A 20,088-nucleotide genomic window follows, 5' to 3' on the forward strand; every position below is an offset into this window, starting at 1 on the left:
TTTTGTTATCTAAACATACCAACCATAGAGAAGGAGCAGAAATAGAAATTTTCTGCTCCATTATAATCTTTTGGGACCACCTTCATACATATGGTTGTATATGTGGCACATGACTGCATATATTATCAAGGGTAGAGTATTGTCACTGAATACCAAATATAGATAAATAATTATATGAAATGCAGTTGCTAATCTAAAGTGTTTTGGAGAAGATTTTAAAGTTCATGGAGACATTTTAAAATGTATAACAATCTAAATTACTGATTATATTTACTAAATGAGTGTACTTGAAAGGAGACATCCAGGGTATATAGGTTAAAAAAAAAACAACCTGAGAATGCATTGATGTTTGTACAAAATTACTTAGTATTCATTTATTGATCTAAAAACAAAAGTTAATTTGGAAGAATACTTCTTTGTAACATTGTATGTATATAAAAAGATAACAAGCTCTTTGTTTTATTGTGTCCTCTTTTTTGGTTTTAAGAATTGAAGAACCAAACTGAACATTATAATTTTTTAAACATCACAAATAAGTCACAGATATATTAACATAAAATAATAATTCTACTTTATATCCCTTAGTTATATGCATATTAAGAATCAACAGATATTTACTAAACCAAATATCTGTGGAATAGTAGTTATATAAGGATAGGTATTGAGTAAAGTTAAATTCAATCTCTTTTGTTGTTTACCTAGATTGCACTAGATGTCATCTTGGCTAAAAAAGATACTGGCTTCTACAAGTGTAGACCTACAACATGAACCCATATCTCAAGACACCATGTCACAACTGTAGCATCTCCATTATAATAGAAGTACATAAGTGTTCAGGATGCAAGTGTATTCACACTATTTTGAAGTCAACTATCAAGAATTTATACCCATTTTTCTTGAGTTTCTGCTTATACTATTGGTGTCAAAATTGCCTTATCAAACTTTAATATCAAAGTACATCTAAATGACATTATCTTTCCAATAATAATCATATGGGGAAGAAAGGAGAAAATATATTGCTTGAAATTATTACATCCATAAATTTGGCTAGTGTCTGTATAAAACTAAAACACTGATTAATTTTTCTGAAGTATTATGTGTTTGCTCTGTCTTAACCCTGGGGAATTTATCAGCTCAGAAACTTTGGAAGGTTTTTATGTACAGATTCTGACATACAGGTATTTCTGGAGGGAAAAATAGAAGGAAAACAATCAAAGAAAAAAGGCAAAGGAGAATAAATCTGTTGTGTAAAAGCCTAAATTACCTGTCAAGTGTGGATGGAATAAAACATCCTAAACTCCCCAATTCCACTAAGATGAAAAGCTCAGTAACTATTTAAAAGAATGTGCCTAAAAGCTATCTATGTTTCCAGAAATTATGTAAGTTGCTGTACAAAACGGCAACAACTGTTGCTTAAAACAGGAAGTTTTGGTCTCTATATCATTTCAGCTCCAAAGTCACACTGCAGTAAACTTCAGGGCTTTTTATTTCAGAGTTGCCTAATGCCAATTAGCTCATTATCCTCTTATCTCTGATAGATGCCCAGTCAAGTACCAACAAAGAACAGAAGATAAATTGAAGTCCATCTAGTTTGGTGAACTGTGAGTTCTGGACTTTGGAATGTGGGTAAAGAACTATGGTCCAGAATTATCAGAGTGAATTTTGCTAAGAACAGAATGAATAATCTCTTCCACCCACTGAGCTCCAATTCTAATGCTTTTTTGGTAACCTGACAGTAACCCATGAAGGTCATAAAATCTCTAGGTAACTATGAAAATTAACCAACAAAATAATTAATATTTCTCATTGTCATTGAATCCTTTGTTTGAAATACATATTCCAAAGGTTATTTTGTAATTGGACTTTCTGCAAATAAAATTGGGTGCCTTTCTTGTAATAAATGAAAACTCAAGTTTTATGTTTATGCTATTCATTTATTAGGGAGTGTGAATATTTCGAGTTGATGATTCTCATTTTCCCAAAACAATAAAAAGTCATGTTGCAGTACTTGGGAGTTTCCTTTGTTATAACGGGGGCTTTAAACCCTTCTTTTGTGGATGATAAAAATACTAAGTATACATTCTGGATTTGTATTTATAAAATGCTATTTTTGTACAGTTACTGGTATATTTCTATGATTGGTAAAAGGAGAAAGAGCAAAAGACAGTTTTTCAAGAACAGCGGGGGAGCAGCCAGCATAGGATGAAAAATACAGGCTTTGTGCTCAAACCCCAGTTCTGCCAATTCAGTGCTATGTGACTCTTGAAAGGTCATGTAACCGCTCCAGAGCTCAGTTTTGTCTTCTGTAAAAGGAGATTCTTACTTCACAGGGTCATTGTAAATATTTAATGAGACAGTGTATTCCACTTTAAGCTTCCTGACTGAATGCACCCCTCTTCAGCCCCTAGCCTACAGGTCACAACTCAAGTCTAGCTCCCTTTGCTGTGTCCTCACTGTCATAGGTCTTTTGGTGGCAGGAGAAGACAATAGCTTCTTAGCAATTAAAACTAACCCTGCTAGATTATCTTTGGAACTTAATATCATTTTAATCCCTCAACCTCACCTATTGTGATCAATTTAAGGCTTGTCCGTCTGTGTTACCTGGTGAAAATCAACTTAACCTTTCCTGGTTGATCACTGTTGAGTCAGGAAATAACTTTTTTTTAATCCTACCACATTGGGCAGGGCAGGTACCAAACTGACTGGGAGGTAGTGATTGTGGCAGAATGTTACAGACAGTTCAGAGTCATTACTTATTAGTTATGTGGCTTGGGACATTCTCTCCCTGAGTCTCAATTATCTTATCAATCATCTATGAATATAATATCAAGGATAATGTTGCCCACAAAACATTGCTGTCAACTCAAGTTTCTAGCTCATTACCTGGTCTATAGGTAAGTTCTAAATAAATGTTAGCTTTTATTTTCCCTCCTGTCACATTTTATTCTGTCATGTTTCTTTTCATGTGTTTAAATACTGTCATTATTTTAATGATATAGAAATTAATAGTTGACTGAACCATGGATTTTTTTTAAAACAATGTACTGTCCCTCATAATGACTTAGAAGATGTTAATACATTTAAAGTGTTAGAAAAGCACTTCGCATTTCTGGCATGATCCACTGCTTCTCAAATTCTATACTTGTGCATAAAGCAAAGCCAAGGTAAGTGTTTGCAAGGAATATGGAGCTTTTATTTCATTAATTTAAGGATAGGTAAACGGTATCATATGATCTGAATATCATCATCAAATCGAGATATAGAAAGACTTAAAACCAACCAGGTCCTATAGTAATGGAAAAACTAGGCCTTGTTCTCACTTTTGGCATAGTACCCTCGTGAAAGCACTATACCATCATATAATATTTGGCTCACATTTTTCAAAAAGCAAATAATTTTTCAAGCAAAACATCTCAGTTCTGTTATGTTAATTTAACATAAAAATTTAGGCAAGAGATGATATTTCTGAAGTCTATATACATTATAAAAAGTAGGAGAAATAGTCTAGGTTACTGGCTTGCTGTAAATTTGAATAAGCCATGGTGATAAAAGATGGATAATTAATTGGGGGTTGGGGGTGAGGGAGGTGGGATGCAGGCTCCCTGGGTCCAAACTGGAAAGAAGTACATTCAAGATTGTTTTTAAAAGATTAGGAAATAGGATCCTATGAGTATAGTTGTACACATGAGTCTGAAACTTTGCAAACACTTAGGCAGAATAAAAGTGTGAACTATACAGTTTAAATGCTAGTCTTCTTGCCCAAACCATTGTACAATGCTCCACAGTAAAGTTAATAAAACATTAATAAAACATAACAAGTTTTCTTGTAAATTTAAACAATTAAAAATGAAAAAGGCTTTATCACATTTTCTTGTATTTTTGAACATATGAAAACATCATAAAGACATAAAGCATCACTTTTTGTAGTATGCTCCTTTTTCAAAAACACAGACTTTAGAATGAATGGTCAAATCTATGTATCATCTCTTCACTCAAGTTTCTAATTTAAACACTTAAGATTTTCAGTCTGAAAAAAACAATTTAGTTTACATTTGTTTTCTACCATTACAATTTTAAAATCATGTTTTTACAGAAGAAGTCCATCCATAGGGTAATTAAGCACAACTAATTTTATCATACAGAATAACTGCTGTACACTACTACACTGGTGAACATGAAGTCACACCCACCGGTCTTCCATTACAGAAACCTGTTATAACATGCTATAACAATTGTCCACGGTGTTCTTTGGATAAGTATATATAGTTACATTCACTTTTATTTCAATAGCTATTTGAAATTACATTATTTCATTTATTTTTGTTGATGAAGTTTCCAAACTTTTGCATAAATCCTCGAAACTTGTTTTCATTTGGTTGATAGGAGTGGTAAACACCAGTGTTGTAATTAAGCATTGGGCTGGACCTGCCATAACTGTTGCCCATCACTGTGGGTTTTATTTCTGGGCGATTTACACTGGTATTTGGAATGCTGCTTGTTGGCTGCATAGAGCTCTCGATCTTACAAAATGGCTCAAATCGACTGTAAACACGCCGGTCTGTTGAATGAGTTCGTAGAAGCTCACTGGGCTTTGGCCTTGGAGAAGAGGTTGCTCTTCTTTCAGGAGCAACAGGTGCACTCATCTCCTTTGGATCTCGGTATTGGATCTGTTCAGTGTTAAATCTTGGGGCAGAGGCATCTCCTGCCCTCTCCAAGAACTTTCTTTCAACAGGACTTGAGGAAGGTATTACTTTATCACTTTCATCTGATGGAGAATGCATCCTCTGAGATGAGCTAACTGTTAAATCTTCCTTACTCTTGTGAATGCTCCCTTGAGAATTTGATGAGGAAGAACGCTTTCTTCTAGGAGATGAATCAACTTTTGGTTCTGATTTCTTTGGTTTTTGATTCTCCTCACCCTCAGATACTAATGTGTCAGAGCTACTGCACATTCTATAAAATGCAGGTGCTTTATTTTTGGATAGATTTTCTTTCTTTTCTGGGGTAAGGCTAAGTAATGACCTTAACTTCTGAGATCCCTTTTTCAAAAAACTTGGGGAACCCTTTACCTCCTTCTTTGATGTGAGTTCTTTGTTGGGTTCCTCTTTATTCACATCAAGTAAAGCAGCCATGGAAATCGATTTGGTTGTGGTGCCACCTGGAGCATCTCTCTTGATAGAGGCTTCCTCCTCCCCCTCCTCCAAGTTATGGGTCACATTGTGCATGCTCTTAGAACTTTTCAGCAAATCCTCTTTCGGTTTTTCTGGTTGTCTTACTCGATTCCTGGTAAGTGTACTATATACGTAATGCTTACTATTTCCATGATCTAAATTGGGTTTTGAGTGGTCAAAGAATGGGAAACTGCGCCTTTTAAGAAGATTCTCTTTTTGTTGATTCTTTAGATTTTCTGTCTGCTTATTTACACACAACGTTGTATATATATAGTTGTTTGATTCTGTGTGGGCATTTGTAGTCTGATTGAAGACTGGCGACTGGTTTTCAGGAAGCTGCAAGGTGTGCACTTTTGGTGCCTCTGTCTGTGTCGGGAGCTTGGGGATCGATTCAGGCAAAGGTTTTTCTGTCAAATGCTGTACACTTGTAGAGGTATCTGGGATCTCTTTAGGTGTGTCACTTCCCTGGGAATCAATGATAGTTGAATTTGAGGAGCTGGTTGTACAACTGTTAACTTCTTGTTGCTCAGGTAGAGTTGGTTTAAATACAAAAGAGGAGCGAAGCCGAGAGTGGGTATAAAGGGCATTGGCTTTCAAATTCTCAGGGCTATCATAGCCCTCAAATCGGTCACCTAAAGCCGAGCCATTTGAATCAGGTGTGGCTTCTGAATTGTCATTTAAGTAGGATTCAATTCTCCAGTTGCGTAGGAACGATTTGGTGGTGTGCTCCAGGGTTGGCATTCGTTGTTGTAAAAAGCGAATGTGATTGTCTGTTCCATTGAAAGACCTTCGCACATTTGAATTCCTTTCTGCAAGATTTGTTGTCTTCCTCTGGGCAAGTCGATCAGCAAAACTCTGGGCAGGTGTGTTCTGGTGGCCTGTATAGCCTCCCCGTGAGGAGGATGCCACACTGAGACTATCTGAAGGCCTCTTCCAATTCCCAGGAGGATTATTGTTTCGATTCAGAGCCCTATTAAGCAGCAGGTATGGGGTTGTTTCTGGCTGTTCCCCAGCATAACTATGTCTTTTCCAATTTTCATTTATTTGACTGGGTTGAAACTGTCGGATGGTATTTGGACCATTAAAGTTTGGAATAAAATGAGGTTTGTATCCATGATTTCTTACGCTGTATTTGTCATGCTCATTTAGGGTATATATCCCTCTGTTTTTGAAGTAACTAGAATCTAGTTTATGAATTTTGTCTTGTCTACCAAAGAGGTTTCTTTGGCTGGAAACAGAAGCTAGTGAAGAAACTGATCGCTGGTAAGTGCCATTCTCCCAGAGTGCTTTGCCATGCTTCACCCTTGCTGACTCCTCCTGAGCAAATGGACTGGGGATGCAGGATCTGGCATAGAGGGTTCTAAATTCTTCATCAAAGGACTCAACAAGTTGTCCTGTGATTAGCTGAACCATGCTGAGGTGTGCTTTTTCAAATGACCACATGTAGCTGGGGGAAAAGAAAATAAAATTGTAAATTTGCTAGGTTAAAAGAATAATGATAATTTATACTTCTACAATATCATTTGATAGTCAAAAAAATACTTTTGTTTGTTATACTTGGCTAGCATAATTTAGAATATTTTCAATTATTATACACTTGTAATATATGTGTCTCCTTATCCACATATTCATATTCAAAGAACAAAGCAATTAAGCAACTCAAGTTCTGGTTTTAAATTCACTCATGGTTTCTTACATTACTTTCCAGAAGTTCAAAGAAAAGCTTGATGTGCATTTTTTTATCTTCACTTACCAAGATTTTATGGAGTAAACAATCTTATATTTCACATATACTATCCTACCAGGGTATAGAAAAGTCAGAGTTGAAGGAAAAGCTAGGAGGCCTGACTTCTGCAGAGTTATAGCCACATGAGCTTGGATCTCACTTTCCTCATGTCCAAAATAAGGACATAGACAGCAATAATAGCTACAAAGCCCTATGGTTCTAAGATGTAATAATGCAAGATGGGCCTGTGCTAATGCATGTATTTTGAAAGTCTCAATGCCTTCAGACTGTTATCTCTGTGGCCTACTCAGCAAGTGTAATTTAGGTTGCAGGGAGCTGTAAACAGGATTTGTAGGCAGCTGCCTCAATCACTAATGGGCATACTTCACTGTGTACACAGGACAAGTAACTATAGTCCTCATAAGCCATGCCATTCAAAAAGGCCAATCAGGATCTTTTAAAATAGAATATGATTTCTATGACACTAAGGTTTGTAATGACTTCATAGTACTTTATGGAACTTTCAATTTCCTGCAGTTTAGAAGTGACAGCTATCTTGAAATTTCCTATCAAATTTTAAATTTGATTTTTGAAAACCTAGATGATATAAAGAACCACTATGCTGAAAAAAAATGCATTGGGAATATGCTATGCTTTGAATAATTTATATGACACATGGGGTTTATACAAAAGAGAAAGGAGACAGAGATACATTCCACATTAAAGTATCTTACTATCTATAGAGGGGAAACAACAACAAACACAGACTTTTTTTTTTAATCTGAAGAGTAATGATTTAAAATGCACAAAACAATAATATAACACATAAGAAACTTGCCATTCTGACATGCTCAATTTATATATCTGTTATGCTGATGGAATGCATAGTTTAATAATATTTACCAGCTGCTTTTTAGGTGAATGTGTGAGTCACCAGAATGACTTAAAAGAAATGGTACAAAAGTGAATAAACAAGCTTCAATTTGATTGAAGATCTGAATACAATATGTTAGAAAAACCAAGTAATGAAATAAATAGCTAGCAAGTATATGGAAATCCCTTGAGAGAGTGGGAGCTTAGTGAAATTTTGACAGAGACTAGATATTCAGAAGTTCAGACATGAAAGATGTGGGAAGACAATTTGTGTGGAATAGGAGATGTGGTAAAGTAAGGGAAGCAATAATAGCTACGTTTTGGTCAAACACAGAAAACAGATTAATTTAGTTAGATTAAAGGAGTTAGGTAAGGAATTTGTAAACCAGTTGTGAAAGCAAGACAGAAGATGTCTTGAAAGCAAAGCAGAAAGTTGGATTGCTTAGGATTTGTCTCTGAAATTGGATAATCCACAGTAAAAAGAGATGTTTGAAGAATTACTTTTCGTTTAGTGATGGCTCGTAGTTTGGATTTGAAAGATGAGGGACTACAGTTACCATGAAGAATAAAGTGGTTAGAATAACGTAAGAGCCCAAACTTTAGCAGAAATTGGAATGATGAATAAAACTTGACCCAGTAAAAAGAAAAGAAAGGACCAGAAGATTTTCATGCCACAAAGGATGACTACAGGTTATAAAGTGAAAACAGCCTCCAGGTGTCGAGTTTAGGAACCTGAGAAGATATTGGACAAATGAAAAAAGTTTCTAGTTTTGGTAAATCAGAATACTGTAATAAAAGTTCAGGGAATAGGAAGACAGACATTCGATTAATATATTTAATAAGTAAATCTGAGAATCTGGAGAAAAGGAACATTTTGCAGAGTTTGGGGACAGATTCCTGTGTTCTTCTGTCATGCTAGGTGATCTATATTGTCTAAATGTCCAGAAGATCTGTATTGTCAGTTCTAACCTCTTCCTCATCTCTGGAACTAAGGTCCAATCTGAACTTGCAATTTTAATGGACTTCATAAAACTAAGATGCCACAGATCCTCATTCAACATTCCTCTTCCCACAATCTGTTTCCTCCCCAAGTCTTAATTATTTAAGTCAGTGGCTCAATCATCCTTTCAGGTGATCAAGATAGAAAACAGGAGCCACCTCTGAATGCTTTCTTTCCCAGAACCAACAGGAATAAACAGGTTCTGTTGACTCTGATTCCCAAACCTATCACAGATCTCTCCTGTTTCCTATAACCCTAGTCTGAAGTGTCATCCGCTAATTTGGCTCTTCTTCAGTTGCTTATTTTTCAATTAACAGTAGCAGAAGTGATCTACTCAGAATATAAATTGGGTCATGTCACATTCCCACATCCAATTTTCTATTTATTTAAATGAAATCCAAACTCCTTACCTGGCCTAAAAGAATACCTTCTATGTTCTATGTTCTTCTATATGCCTTCTATGGTCTTCTATATCCCTGTCCTATCTTAAATAGCTCTCTCCTTGTAGAAGATATTCCTACCATACTGGCCTTTTCTCCAGAGATAGTAGCTCCACCAGATATCTGCCCTAGGATTTTTGTTGTTACTATTTACTCGAAGATACTTTCTTCCCTCTGATAGTCCCTGACTGACTGACTTGTGACTACTCTATTAAAAGTATCCATCTTATCATACTTTATTATATTTTCCAGGTCTAATTCCTCCAGTCCCTCCTTATTACTATCTGATATTTTATTATTTGTTTCCTCTTTGTTAATCATCAGTTTTCCCTGCTCACTAAAATAAAACTTCTCTCAGCTTATTTTGTATCCCTTGTTGAGGACTATATTCTCAGAAGTTACGAATGGTGCTTGGCATATTATAGACACTTTAAAATATTTGTTATAAACAAACACATGAAAATATAAATAATTATTATTTTCTATGTCACAGAAGATTAAAAGGCAGAGATGTTCATGTCAGTGGAAAGTTTAAAAGGTTTAAGTTAAATTTGATTTATCAAGCATGTTTATTTTTCTTCTCTTTATGCTACTAGGAAGACAACAAAGGGAATCAATAACTGGTGGAAATAGTCAATGTATTTTGAGGCAGAGAAATTGAAGGAGGAGTGGTAACTGACAATTCAGAAGAAGTTTGTGCAAGTTGAGTACCAATGGGAATAAGCCATTTGGGTCAGTACAAAATTTATTGTGATTATGGATTCAATGTTGGAAGCAATGGGTACTACACATGGTACTACACATATGGTTCACTGCTAGGGTTTGAATGTGTCCTTCAGAATTCATGTGTTGGAAACTTAATCCCCAAAGTCATATGCTAATGTATGTGGAGGCAGAACTTTTGGAGGTAATTAGGATTAGATGAGGTCATGAAGGTGGGACGCCCATGATGAAATTAGTGGTTTTATAAGAAAAAGAAGACCCAAGATATCAAGTTTCACACCATGTGATACCCTGCACTGCCTTAGACTGCAGAAATTCCCACTAGTGGGAATGCTCTCACCAGATGCAGTCCCTTGACCTTTCACCTTACAGCTTTAAGGACTGTAAGAAATAGTTTAATTTCTCTGTAAATTACCCAGTCTGTGGTATTCAATTATAAAACAGACAAGAGGTTATTAAAGTCACAAAAATACGGAAATGGGGATTGAATAAAGTCTCTATTTGGAAGAGTTGGACCTATAGGTTCCTTTCTCTTCCCTTACCTTTTCAGCATTCCTTCTATCCTTTTCAGGAAACCTAAGGTTTAGTTCAGCAGAAACTGTTCCAGAGAAGATATTAACTCAGGATCTTTAAACAGCACAAGGCAGAGATGAAGCTGAAGCTGAAAACAAGAATTGCCAAATCCTTATTTCCTTTTTCCAGTCTGTTTCTAGAATACAGATTGTTTCTGTATACTGGAAACAGATTGGAAAAGGCAATCCCAACTGTGGTCGGGATCACATCACCTCCAAATTCTGCCCTCTTCTACTAAATGGTCAGGGAAAGAGATTATTCTCAGGAAACATTGAACAGCCCCAGACAAGTTATTTTTATTGATATGTGTGGATCCCTGTATAAAACTGCCAGGACCCTAGCCAATCATCAGTTGAAAGTTCAACTTTAGTAAGTATTTCCTACCCAACTTCAAATCAGCCTTATCATCAATCACTCAGAAGCAAACTCTGACAAAACTGAGTGGTTACAAATTTAATAGCCACTTTCAAAAAATGGTTAGAATAAGAGAGAAGATTAACAAGGAAACAGACATCTTGATCAGTACTATGAACCAATAGGTCATAACAGACACATATAGCACACTCAATGAAACCAGAATATACATTCTTCTCACATTGACATAAACTCTTTTCCAGAATAGACCACATAAAAATCAAACACAAGTCTTAACAATGTAAAGAAGATTTGAATCAAGCAAAGTAACTTCTCTGATTATAATGGAATAAAACTAGAAATCAATAGCATAATAAAACTGAAAAACCCACATATATTTGTAAATTAACAGTTTGAACAACAAATGGGTCAAAGAATGTCACAGGAGAAATCAGAAAATACCCTGAGACAAATGAAAATGGAAATGAAGCATATTAAAATTTATGGAATGCAGTGAGGATACCTCCAAGAGGGAAGTTAAAGCTGTGGATGCATACATTAAAAATGCAGAAAGATCTCAAATCAGCAACTTAACTTTATACTCAATAAACTGGAAAAAAAGAGAATAGGTATAGATTAGAAAAGGAAAATGAGGGTGAGAGGAAAAAGTCCTAGAACTTCAAGAAAGAGAAACAAAAGATTTACATGAAAAGAATGAGAATAATAATTGTTGAGACTTCTCAACAGTAACTTTGATTATAATGCCTTCCAAATTTGGAGGAAAATGATTCAGCCAAGAATTTCATCTCAAACTAAGCTTCAAATCACCTAGAATTACAAATTTCGGGGTTTAAAATGTTCTTGGGCAAACTTGGGAGAAAAGTGGAACATGGAAATGTAAACAACAAAAAAATGGGATTTAATAAATTGTGGATCAAATCACCCAGGGATATGGAATATCTGAGGACTCTAGTTGTGCTCCTAGTTTAAGGACCAGCTAGGCCAGGTTGAACATCACAGATAGTTGTCAGATACTGAAATCTTGGAAAAGTCATTTACCTGCTGCAAAATCTGTATGGTCAACTGAAAAAATAGCAATAGATAGAGAGAAAACAAGAACAATGAATAAAAGCAAAAATAAAATGGTTATTATTTACTCTATTATGACATATACCATAAATTACTCCACAGCTTAGCAATGATCAATTTTGGCAGAATTTTAATAATGTAATCCTGGACTTTTCATTTAGCAAAACTTGTGATAAAACTATATTGAGAAACTGGAGACAAGAAAGGAAAGTGGATGCGAATGGACGAGAAATACAATTCTTCTGAAAAGCTAAGAGACAATAACTGAAATTGATAAATTAAGAAAGAACAGTACACTCACATTATTGAAAGAATGTAATAAGAATCAGAAGAACTAGCTAAAGAAACTGAATAATTACATTTAAAGGTCAGAACCAAGAGTGAGTACAGATGAAACACAAGAAATACTGTTTTGTATTACACATCTTTTAGTAATATTTATTTAAAAAAAAAACTAGTCTCACCTCCTCTAAACACACACTGGCATATATTAGTCATGAAGTTGGAAGTGTGGCTATGAATTCTCATACCAAAAAGTGGATTTAAAAACTCTGGGTTCCTGGCAGGGCGTTAAAGAGTAAAATTCATGCAGTTTAAGTAGTGATGGTATATTGGTTGGGGGATAAATCCCAAATGTGATAATTTTCATGTCTGATCAAAAATGGCACTGGAGAGACACCAACTTCAGTGGTGTCTTTGGGAAGTAACTTTCATAGAGATCATAAGATTTAAAAAATAGAAGCTTATAAAATTCTTTCTTGGTTCAATTTGTGGAAAATGCTTTACTAAATATCTTTCAGATTTTTATATGAGAATTTCAAATGGGTTATCAAATTCAAGATATTCTTTATACACATTGCTTTAAGTATGTGTTTTATCTCATCATTAGCCTTAGTATCATGTTACAGCAAAACGCCTGTTGTGTTTTCCTGATAAAACTGTCATCACAATGTGTGAGCCGTCACCCGACAAATGTGTGACTATGGGGAATACAAATTCCCAGCCTGTTCAGAAAGGCTGGAAGTTTAGAACCCAAGGACATCCCATGGCAAAGAATTTTGAATTAAAAAAGCCATTTTTCAATTTGCCTGTGAGGAAAACAATGGCAATACTAGAATATGAAAGAGTAAGGCTGTTTTCAAAGTATAGGAGATACTTCTTTTAATCAAACTGCTTTGTAACTATTCCAACAGAGTCCATGAAAATATTGTTAGCAATAAGAAAGATCTATGATAGTCAGTAATGAAAAACAAAAAGAATGATGGACAACCACTAAATTTTCAAGATGTATAATTAAAATGAACCTGAAATAACAAAGAGAATAAAATTGTTAGAAAAAAGTTTTGGTGAATTGTTATCTGTATTCCTAGGAATTCCACATTCATTTCCAATTATACCTCTGACCTATGATATAGATAGAAAGACAAAGAGTTTTGCCTTCTGTTGGTTTTGGTGATTGCAATTATCTGTTTTACCCCACATCAATCTAAAGTAGCTCAGCAACAGTAATCCAAACACTTGGCACCTATTACCTACTGGTAGCAAAACAAAGTTGAGGTGAAATTACTACTGAAGACAATCTTAAAAGTCAAGTTAAATATTAAAAACACAAAGCATTAATTATGATGAACTTAAATAAGAAACACCATTCTGTGAGTCAAGTAAGTTCTCAATTTTAATTACAATTTCAATTAAAAACTTTCTAAAACTAAGTGAATCTGAACAAATATATACACATATAATAAGACTTTAAAAGGACTCATTAATTTTAAGCATTAATTGTAATTTCTGCTCTTAACAAGTGCTCACATGGAACTCCAAACAGGACTAACAAGAGCAAGAAGAAACTGCCTGAGCTTAAAGGGAATGGTAGCAGAAAATAACAGTTGTAACAAAGTCCTGAAATAATAGCTAAGATTAACTCATTTAATTCTCATAACAATGTCATGAGGCAAGCTCTATGAATATCCTCATTTATAGCTCAGCAAATCAAAGTGCAACCAAATTAAGTGACTTGCTTAAGGCTATCACTTTCAGTGTGTTTCTTCTTTCCTGGGGACCTTTTAAGCTTTTAAGAAAAGAGACCACAGACTCCCCTCCCACTGTCCTATTTACATCCACTTCTCTTCTGGGGTCTCCCCCATCTTTAATAGTGAATCTGCACTGCCTTGGTGACCTGGCACTGCATAGATGTTTGCAGGTACTTTAATCTGCTTGTTCACACAGCCTCATCCTGTGTCTCCTGCAGGACTGATGCCAGGATTTCAAAGGGAATGTTGACAAGTGTCTGTACTCTGGATCAGCCTGATCTGGATTGGGGCTGCGGTTCTGGTTTGATAAGATTCTGAGTAACACCAAAACAAGAAAAAATCTATTCAACAGTCTCTTCAAAGCAGTAAAGATCTTCTCTTTTTATGAGCAGTTGTTACTTAATCTACGCTACACAGTGTTTTCATGGGAGAAAAACTGCCTTCAGTATTGTAGAACTGTAGGGAACCTAAGGTATTAGTCAACCTTCTCATTTTCTAGAACCTGAAGTCCTAGGGAATATAGGATTTGCCTAAAGTCTTAAGATCTTTTAGAGGCAGGACCAAAACTGAAACATGATCTCCAATCTTCCATGCAAGTGTTCTTTTCTTATTTTTAAGAACGAGCTAAGTTGGTTGTATTGAAATTTGAAACTAATAAATTATTTAAATGATGGATAATGCTGAAAACAAACACAGTGTTCTTACCTGTAAGACCCATACATCACTTTCTGGCAGTCAACTAACAAAAATTTCTGTTCCATTTTTCCATGGAATTTTGCCCCCGTTTTTGAAAGATAATCTTGGCCTTTTACGGTCCGCACTCGAATATTCTAGAATTATATGTAAATATAATTTTAAATTATGGCTAGAAAGGAGATATTTTGAAAAGTCAAAAATATATCAATATAAAACCTTAATAACAAAAAACATTTACTTGAATTCAACTTTTAAAACACATTAAAAAATGTGTGAAATGAAATCTCCCAAAAATTACTCAAGAAAAATAATCACTTGAAAAATATATTTCAACACAGCTTAAAGAAGAGATAGATAGTGGTTTATATTTATACAGAATGATTTTATAAATCACTTAGGATCCTATTGTGATAAATCCTTTTGAATTATAGTAGCATGAAGATAAAACAACAAATTAAAGTCTCTCTTCCTTTCAAACATCAAACCGTAAGCCAAATGATCTTGACAAGCAATACATACTGAATTGTAGAAGTGCTCTTGTCAGTGAATTCAAGGTTATACCTGCAAAACGGAAGCGTTAAAGATGCCTCCTAGCAAAGTTAACTGAGAAAAGGGCTAATATGACGATGTCTTTTCAGTCACATTATGAAAAGCAGCAGGGGCCTTTTTTGTGATCATTGCATCACCTTAAGTATACATACATTTTTTTTTCTTTTTACTTTTGGAATAATCTATCTTAGCATGACTTAAACAGGATGAGATGAAAATGATGCACAAAAATGCTTGAGAAAAAACAGAATTCTTACCCTGAGACGTTGAATCTGACAACCCTGCTTTTCAGTCATATTTAGAAAATGATTAAAATTGGACTCGTCAAGTAAAATGTATACAGATATCCCCCGGGTTGATGCCTCCACTATTTCTTTGAAAATGTCCACATCTGTAAACATATCCATCACTAATGCAATGACCTGTTAAAGAAAGGATATGAACAATTTCAGATACATAATGAAGATTAAGAAGTTGCTTAGTTTCAGTAAAAACTGCACAGAATGGAAAAAAAATCAAACACACACACACATATATATATATATATACACACATGTAAATGCATATAGTAACGTGTGCCATTTTCTAAAATACAAAGTAAAACACATTAAAAATAAGCAAAAACATACCTGATGGTATTGTTACCCTAATGGTCTATGTTTTAAAAGGACAGTTCTGGATATAGTGTTAAGAACAGACTTCAGGGGTGGGGGCAGAGTTTGAAACAGGACAACTGGGGTAACTGCAGCAGCAGATGATGGTGAGAACCAGGGTGGTGGTGTTGGTGATGCAAAATATGGGTGATGCTGGGCATCTGAGCCTAAAGGACTTGTGAACGGACTGGGTGTAGGAAATGGGGAAGGGGGAAAGCAGGGCGACTCTGAAACTCTCGGTCTCACAGAGTTGACCGCAGGCGCAGTAAGTTTTAGGTGCAATATTAAGAAGGAAATGAGATTTGGGGGCCTGGATATCCAAATAGAATGCTGAGTAGAGAGGCCTGGACCAGAGATGTAAATGAGATGTCAGTGGTGTAGAGATCATTGAATTCCAGTCATCAAGGGAGAGAGGATAAACAGAAGAGCAAGGAATAAATCCTGGTACACTCCAAAGTGAAAACAGTCTAATATAAGAGAAGGCAACAGAGAGGGCATCCTGAAATCCAAGCAAAGTATCAAGGAGGAGGGTGTTCCTAAAGAGTGCCAAGTCCAACTGCTAGACCACGTTCAGATTTAGTGAAGAAGTAAGAACAAAAGCCTTAAAGGATGGTGTTTGGAAGAGAACTCGAGGACAGACACCGGATATTACTGCAACAGACAACTATGCTTTCGTAATTTGGCTACAACAGGAAACAGAGAAATGGAGCAGTACTGCAGGTCAAGTTAAGTCGAGAGAAGTTGCACTTGTTTTGCTTTAAGGTGAGAGAAATGATAGCCGTATGTTACTAAAATGTTCCAGTAAAAAGCAAAAAGTAATGATGCAAGGAAGGCGAGTGGGGAGGTGGAAAGGGGAGAGTTTCTGGAATAAGGTCTTTGAGTATGACTGGGCAATGAGGGATAGAAGGTAGGCCAAAAGTAAAGGAATTATGGCATCTACTGCACAGACCAACAAAGGATCATCTCTTACACGAAATCTAAAGGCCACATACAAACTTTCAGTTGCTGGTGGGAGACAGAATGTGGTAGAGACACTGAGGAAATTAGATTTTCTGTGTGTAGTGGAAAATGAGGCCCTCAACTGAGAGTGAGGCATTAGGAAGACATTTTAGAGGTCTGAAGAAAGGATACTAAGAAGTCATCTAGAAGGGTAGGAAAGGAAATAGACTAAGAAAATAGAGTCTGGTTGCTGGTTAGCATAAGGACTCACCAGGTGACAAACTGGGACCAGTACATAATGATTGTGACTTATTCTCTAAACTTGTAGGCATGGAGTAACCAGAGAGTTGGATTTAACTATGGCTGTGGTCCTGCCATATAGTATAACAAATTGAGAAAGGACAGAGGAATTGAAGATATGCATAAGGTAGAGAGGCTGCAATGGCTAACTGTGGGATTTGAGCTGGAAGTAAAGAGGAAGGAAGATGTTATGACTGTGAGAGGCAGAGAAATGGGGACAGGATCAACAGTTGGAGGTCCTTCTGGTTTTAAAGGACAGGTAGATGTTAAGGAATTGTGCCTTGATGCATTTTGAGTTGAGTTTTGTGCAGGGTGAGAGATAGGGATTTTAATTTCATTTTTCTGCATATGGATTTTCAGTTTTCCCAGCACCATTTGTTGAATAGGCTACTTTTCTCCAAGTATGTTTTTGGTACCTTTGTCTAGTATGAGATAACTGTATTTATGTGGGTTTGTCTCTGTGTCTTCTATTCTGTACACTGGTCTGCCTGTCTATTTTGGTACCAATACCATGCCATTTTTGTTACTATTGCTTTGTAGTATAGTTGGAATTCTGGTATTTCAATATCCCCTGTTTCACTCTTCCTGCTAAGGATTGCTTTAGCTATTCTAGGATTCTTATTATTCCAGATGAATTTCATGATTGCTTGCTCTATTTCTGTGAGGTACATCATTGGAATTTTAATAGGAATTGTACTGAATCTGTATAGTGCTTTTGGTAGTATGGCCATTTTGACAATATTAATTCTACCTTATCCAAGAACATGGGAGAGCTTTCCATTTCTAATTACTTTAATTACTTTCTTTAGTGTTCTGTAGTTTTCATTGTAAAGGTCTTTCACCCCTTTTGTTAGATTGATTCCCATTTTTTTTTTTTTGAGGCTATTGTGAATGGGGTACTTTTCCTAATTTCTTTCAGAGGATTCATCACTTATGAATAGAAATTAATTAGATTTATGAGTGTTGATTTTATATCCTGCTACTTTGCTGAATTCATTTATTAGTTCTACAAGTTTTCTGGTGTAATTTTTTGGATCCTCTAAATACAGAATTATGTCCTTGGCAAATAGTGATAGTTTGAGTTCTTCTTTTCCTATTTGTACCCCGTTAGTTTCTTTCATGTAATTGCTCTGGCTAGAGTTTCAAGGACAATGTTGAAGAAAAGTGGTGAAAGAGGGCATCCCTGCCTTGTTCCAGTTTTCAGAGGGAATGCTTTCAGTTTTTCTCCATTTAGAATGATGTTGGCTTTGGGTTTACATCATAGATATCATAGACAGCCTTTACAATGTTGAGGTATGTTCCTACTATCCCTATTTTTTCTAGTTTTTTGAGCATGAAGGGGTGCTGTATTGTATCAAATGCTTAAGCCCAAATCTTCATCATATTGGCTTAGAATCAGACTTCCTTAACAAGACTCCCAAAGCACAAGAATCAATAAATGGGATGGACTCAAACTAAAAAGCTTTTTCTCAGCAATGAAAACAATCAACAATGTGAAGAGAGAGTCTACAGAGTGGGAGAAAATCTTTACCACACACACTTCAGATAGAGCACTAATCTCCAGAATCTATAAAGAACTCAAAAAACTTTACACCAAAAATACGAATAACCCAATCAATAAATGGGCTAAGGAACTGAACAGACACTGCACAGAAGATGTACAATCGATCAACAAATATGTGAAAAAAATGTTCAACATCTCTAGTAATAGAGAAATGCAAATCAAAACTACCCTGAGATTTCATCTCACCCCAATTAGAATGGCTATTATCAAGGATACAAGTGACAATAAATGTTGGCAAGTATGTGGGGATAAAGGTACACTCATATATTGCTGGTGGGATTGCAAATTGGTGTAGCCACTCTGGAAAGCAGTATGGAGATTCCTTAGAAAACTTGGAATGGAACCACCATTTGGTCCAGATATCCCACTCCTTGGCCTATACCCAAAGGATTTAAAATCAGCATACGACAGAGATACAGCCACATCAATGCTTATAGCAGCTCAATTCACACTAGCTAGATTGTGGAATCAACATAGATTTCCTTCAATAGATGAATAGATAAAGAAACTTTGGCATATATACACAATGGAATATTACTGAGTCATAAAGAAGAATAAAATTATGGCATTTGCAGGTAAATGGATGGAGTTGGAGAATATCATGCTAAGTAAATTAAGCCAATCCCCACAAAACAGAGGCCGAATGTTTTCTCTGATAAATGGATGATGATACATAATGGGGGCAGGGGGGTGGGAATGGAAGAACACTGGATTGTGTAGAGGCAAATGAGGGGAGGGGAGGGGGGCAGGGAAGGAATGATAATGGAATGAGACAAACATCGTTACCCTATGTACATATATGATTTCACAAATAGTGCGACTCTACATAGTGTACAGCCAAACAAATGAAAAGTTGTACCCCGTTTGTGTACAATGAATAAAAAAAAATTAAAAAGAAAGGAATTGTGCATGTTTAGGTTTAGTGTGTATCTCATCTTTTAAATATACACATTAATATGGCCACAGAGGGAAAAAAATGTTGATTTGTATTTACTTCACATTATAAGAAATGAAACAAAAATAGCCATAGATTCTTAATTTTTGAGGATGGTTAACTATACATGAGGTATTTTTGTATTCTTTCTAGTTTGGAAACTTTCCATAAAACAAAGTTAAAAAATAAAAAAAGACAAGAATATTTGGTACAAGTATACACTAGAGTCAGTAAGGCAGAAATAGAAACAGAAGGGATTGTCAGGGATGCATGAATTAGGGAGGATCTGCATGTTACAGGCCTTGATAAATTCAAGGATGTGACTGGAGTCAATGGCTGAGGTTCATTAGAAAAAGATCACGAGGACAAGACAAGGAAGTGCTCTATAGAAAGATCTCTTACCTGTGTATTTTAATTGCCAGGAACTGTGGGAAGGGAGTAATAGAGAGGCAAGGTAAAGTGAAAAAAAGAGTA

General features: G+C 35.6%; 1 protein-coding gene across 2 annotated transcripts in view; it reads right to left on the bottom strand.

Annotated features, from left to right (window-relative positions):
- Positions 1–434: 434 nt before the first annotated feature.
- Positions 435–20,088, bottom strand: part of Fam83b (family with sequence similarity 83 member B) — an 80,019-nt gene continuing 60,365 nt past the window's right edge. For both annotated transcript variants that reach the window (XM_047559749.1, XM_047559750.1), the window contains exons 3-5: positions 15,482–15,646; positions 14,685–14,809; positions 435–6,618 (exon numbers count right to left, since the gene is read on the bottom strand). In XM_047559749.1, coding sequence (XP_047415705.1) covers positions 4,311–6,618; positions 14,685–14,809; positions 15,482–15,646 — 2,598 coding nt within the window. In that variant the 3' untranslated portion in view covers positions 435–4,310. The remainder of the gene's footprint in view (positions 6,619–14,684; positions 14,810–15,481; positions 15,647–20,088) is intronic.

Source organism: Sciurus carolinensis, chromosome 7 (assembly GCF_902686445.1).
Source record: "Sciurus carolinensis chromosome 7, mSciCar1.2, whole genome shotgun sequence".
Classification (NCBI taxonomy): Eukaryota; Metazoa; Chordata; class Mammalia; order Rodentia; family Sciuridae; genus Sciurus; species Sciurus carolinensis.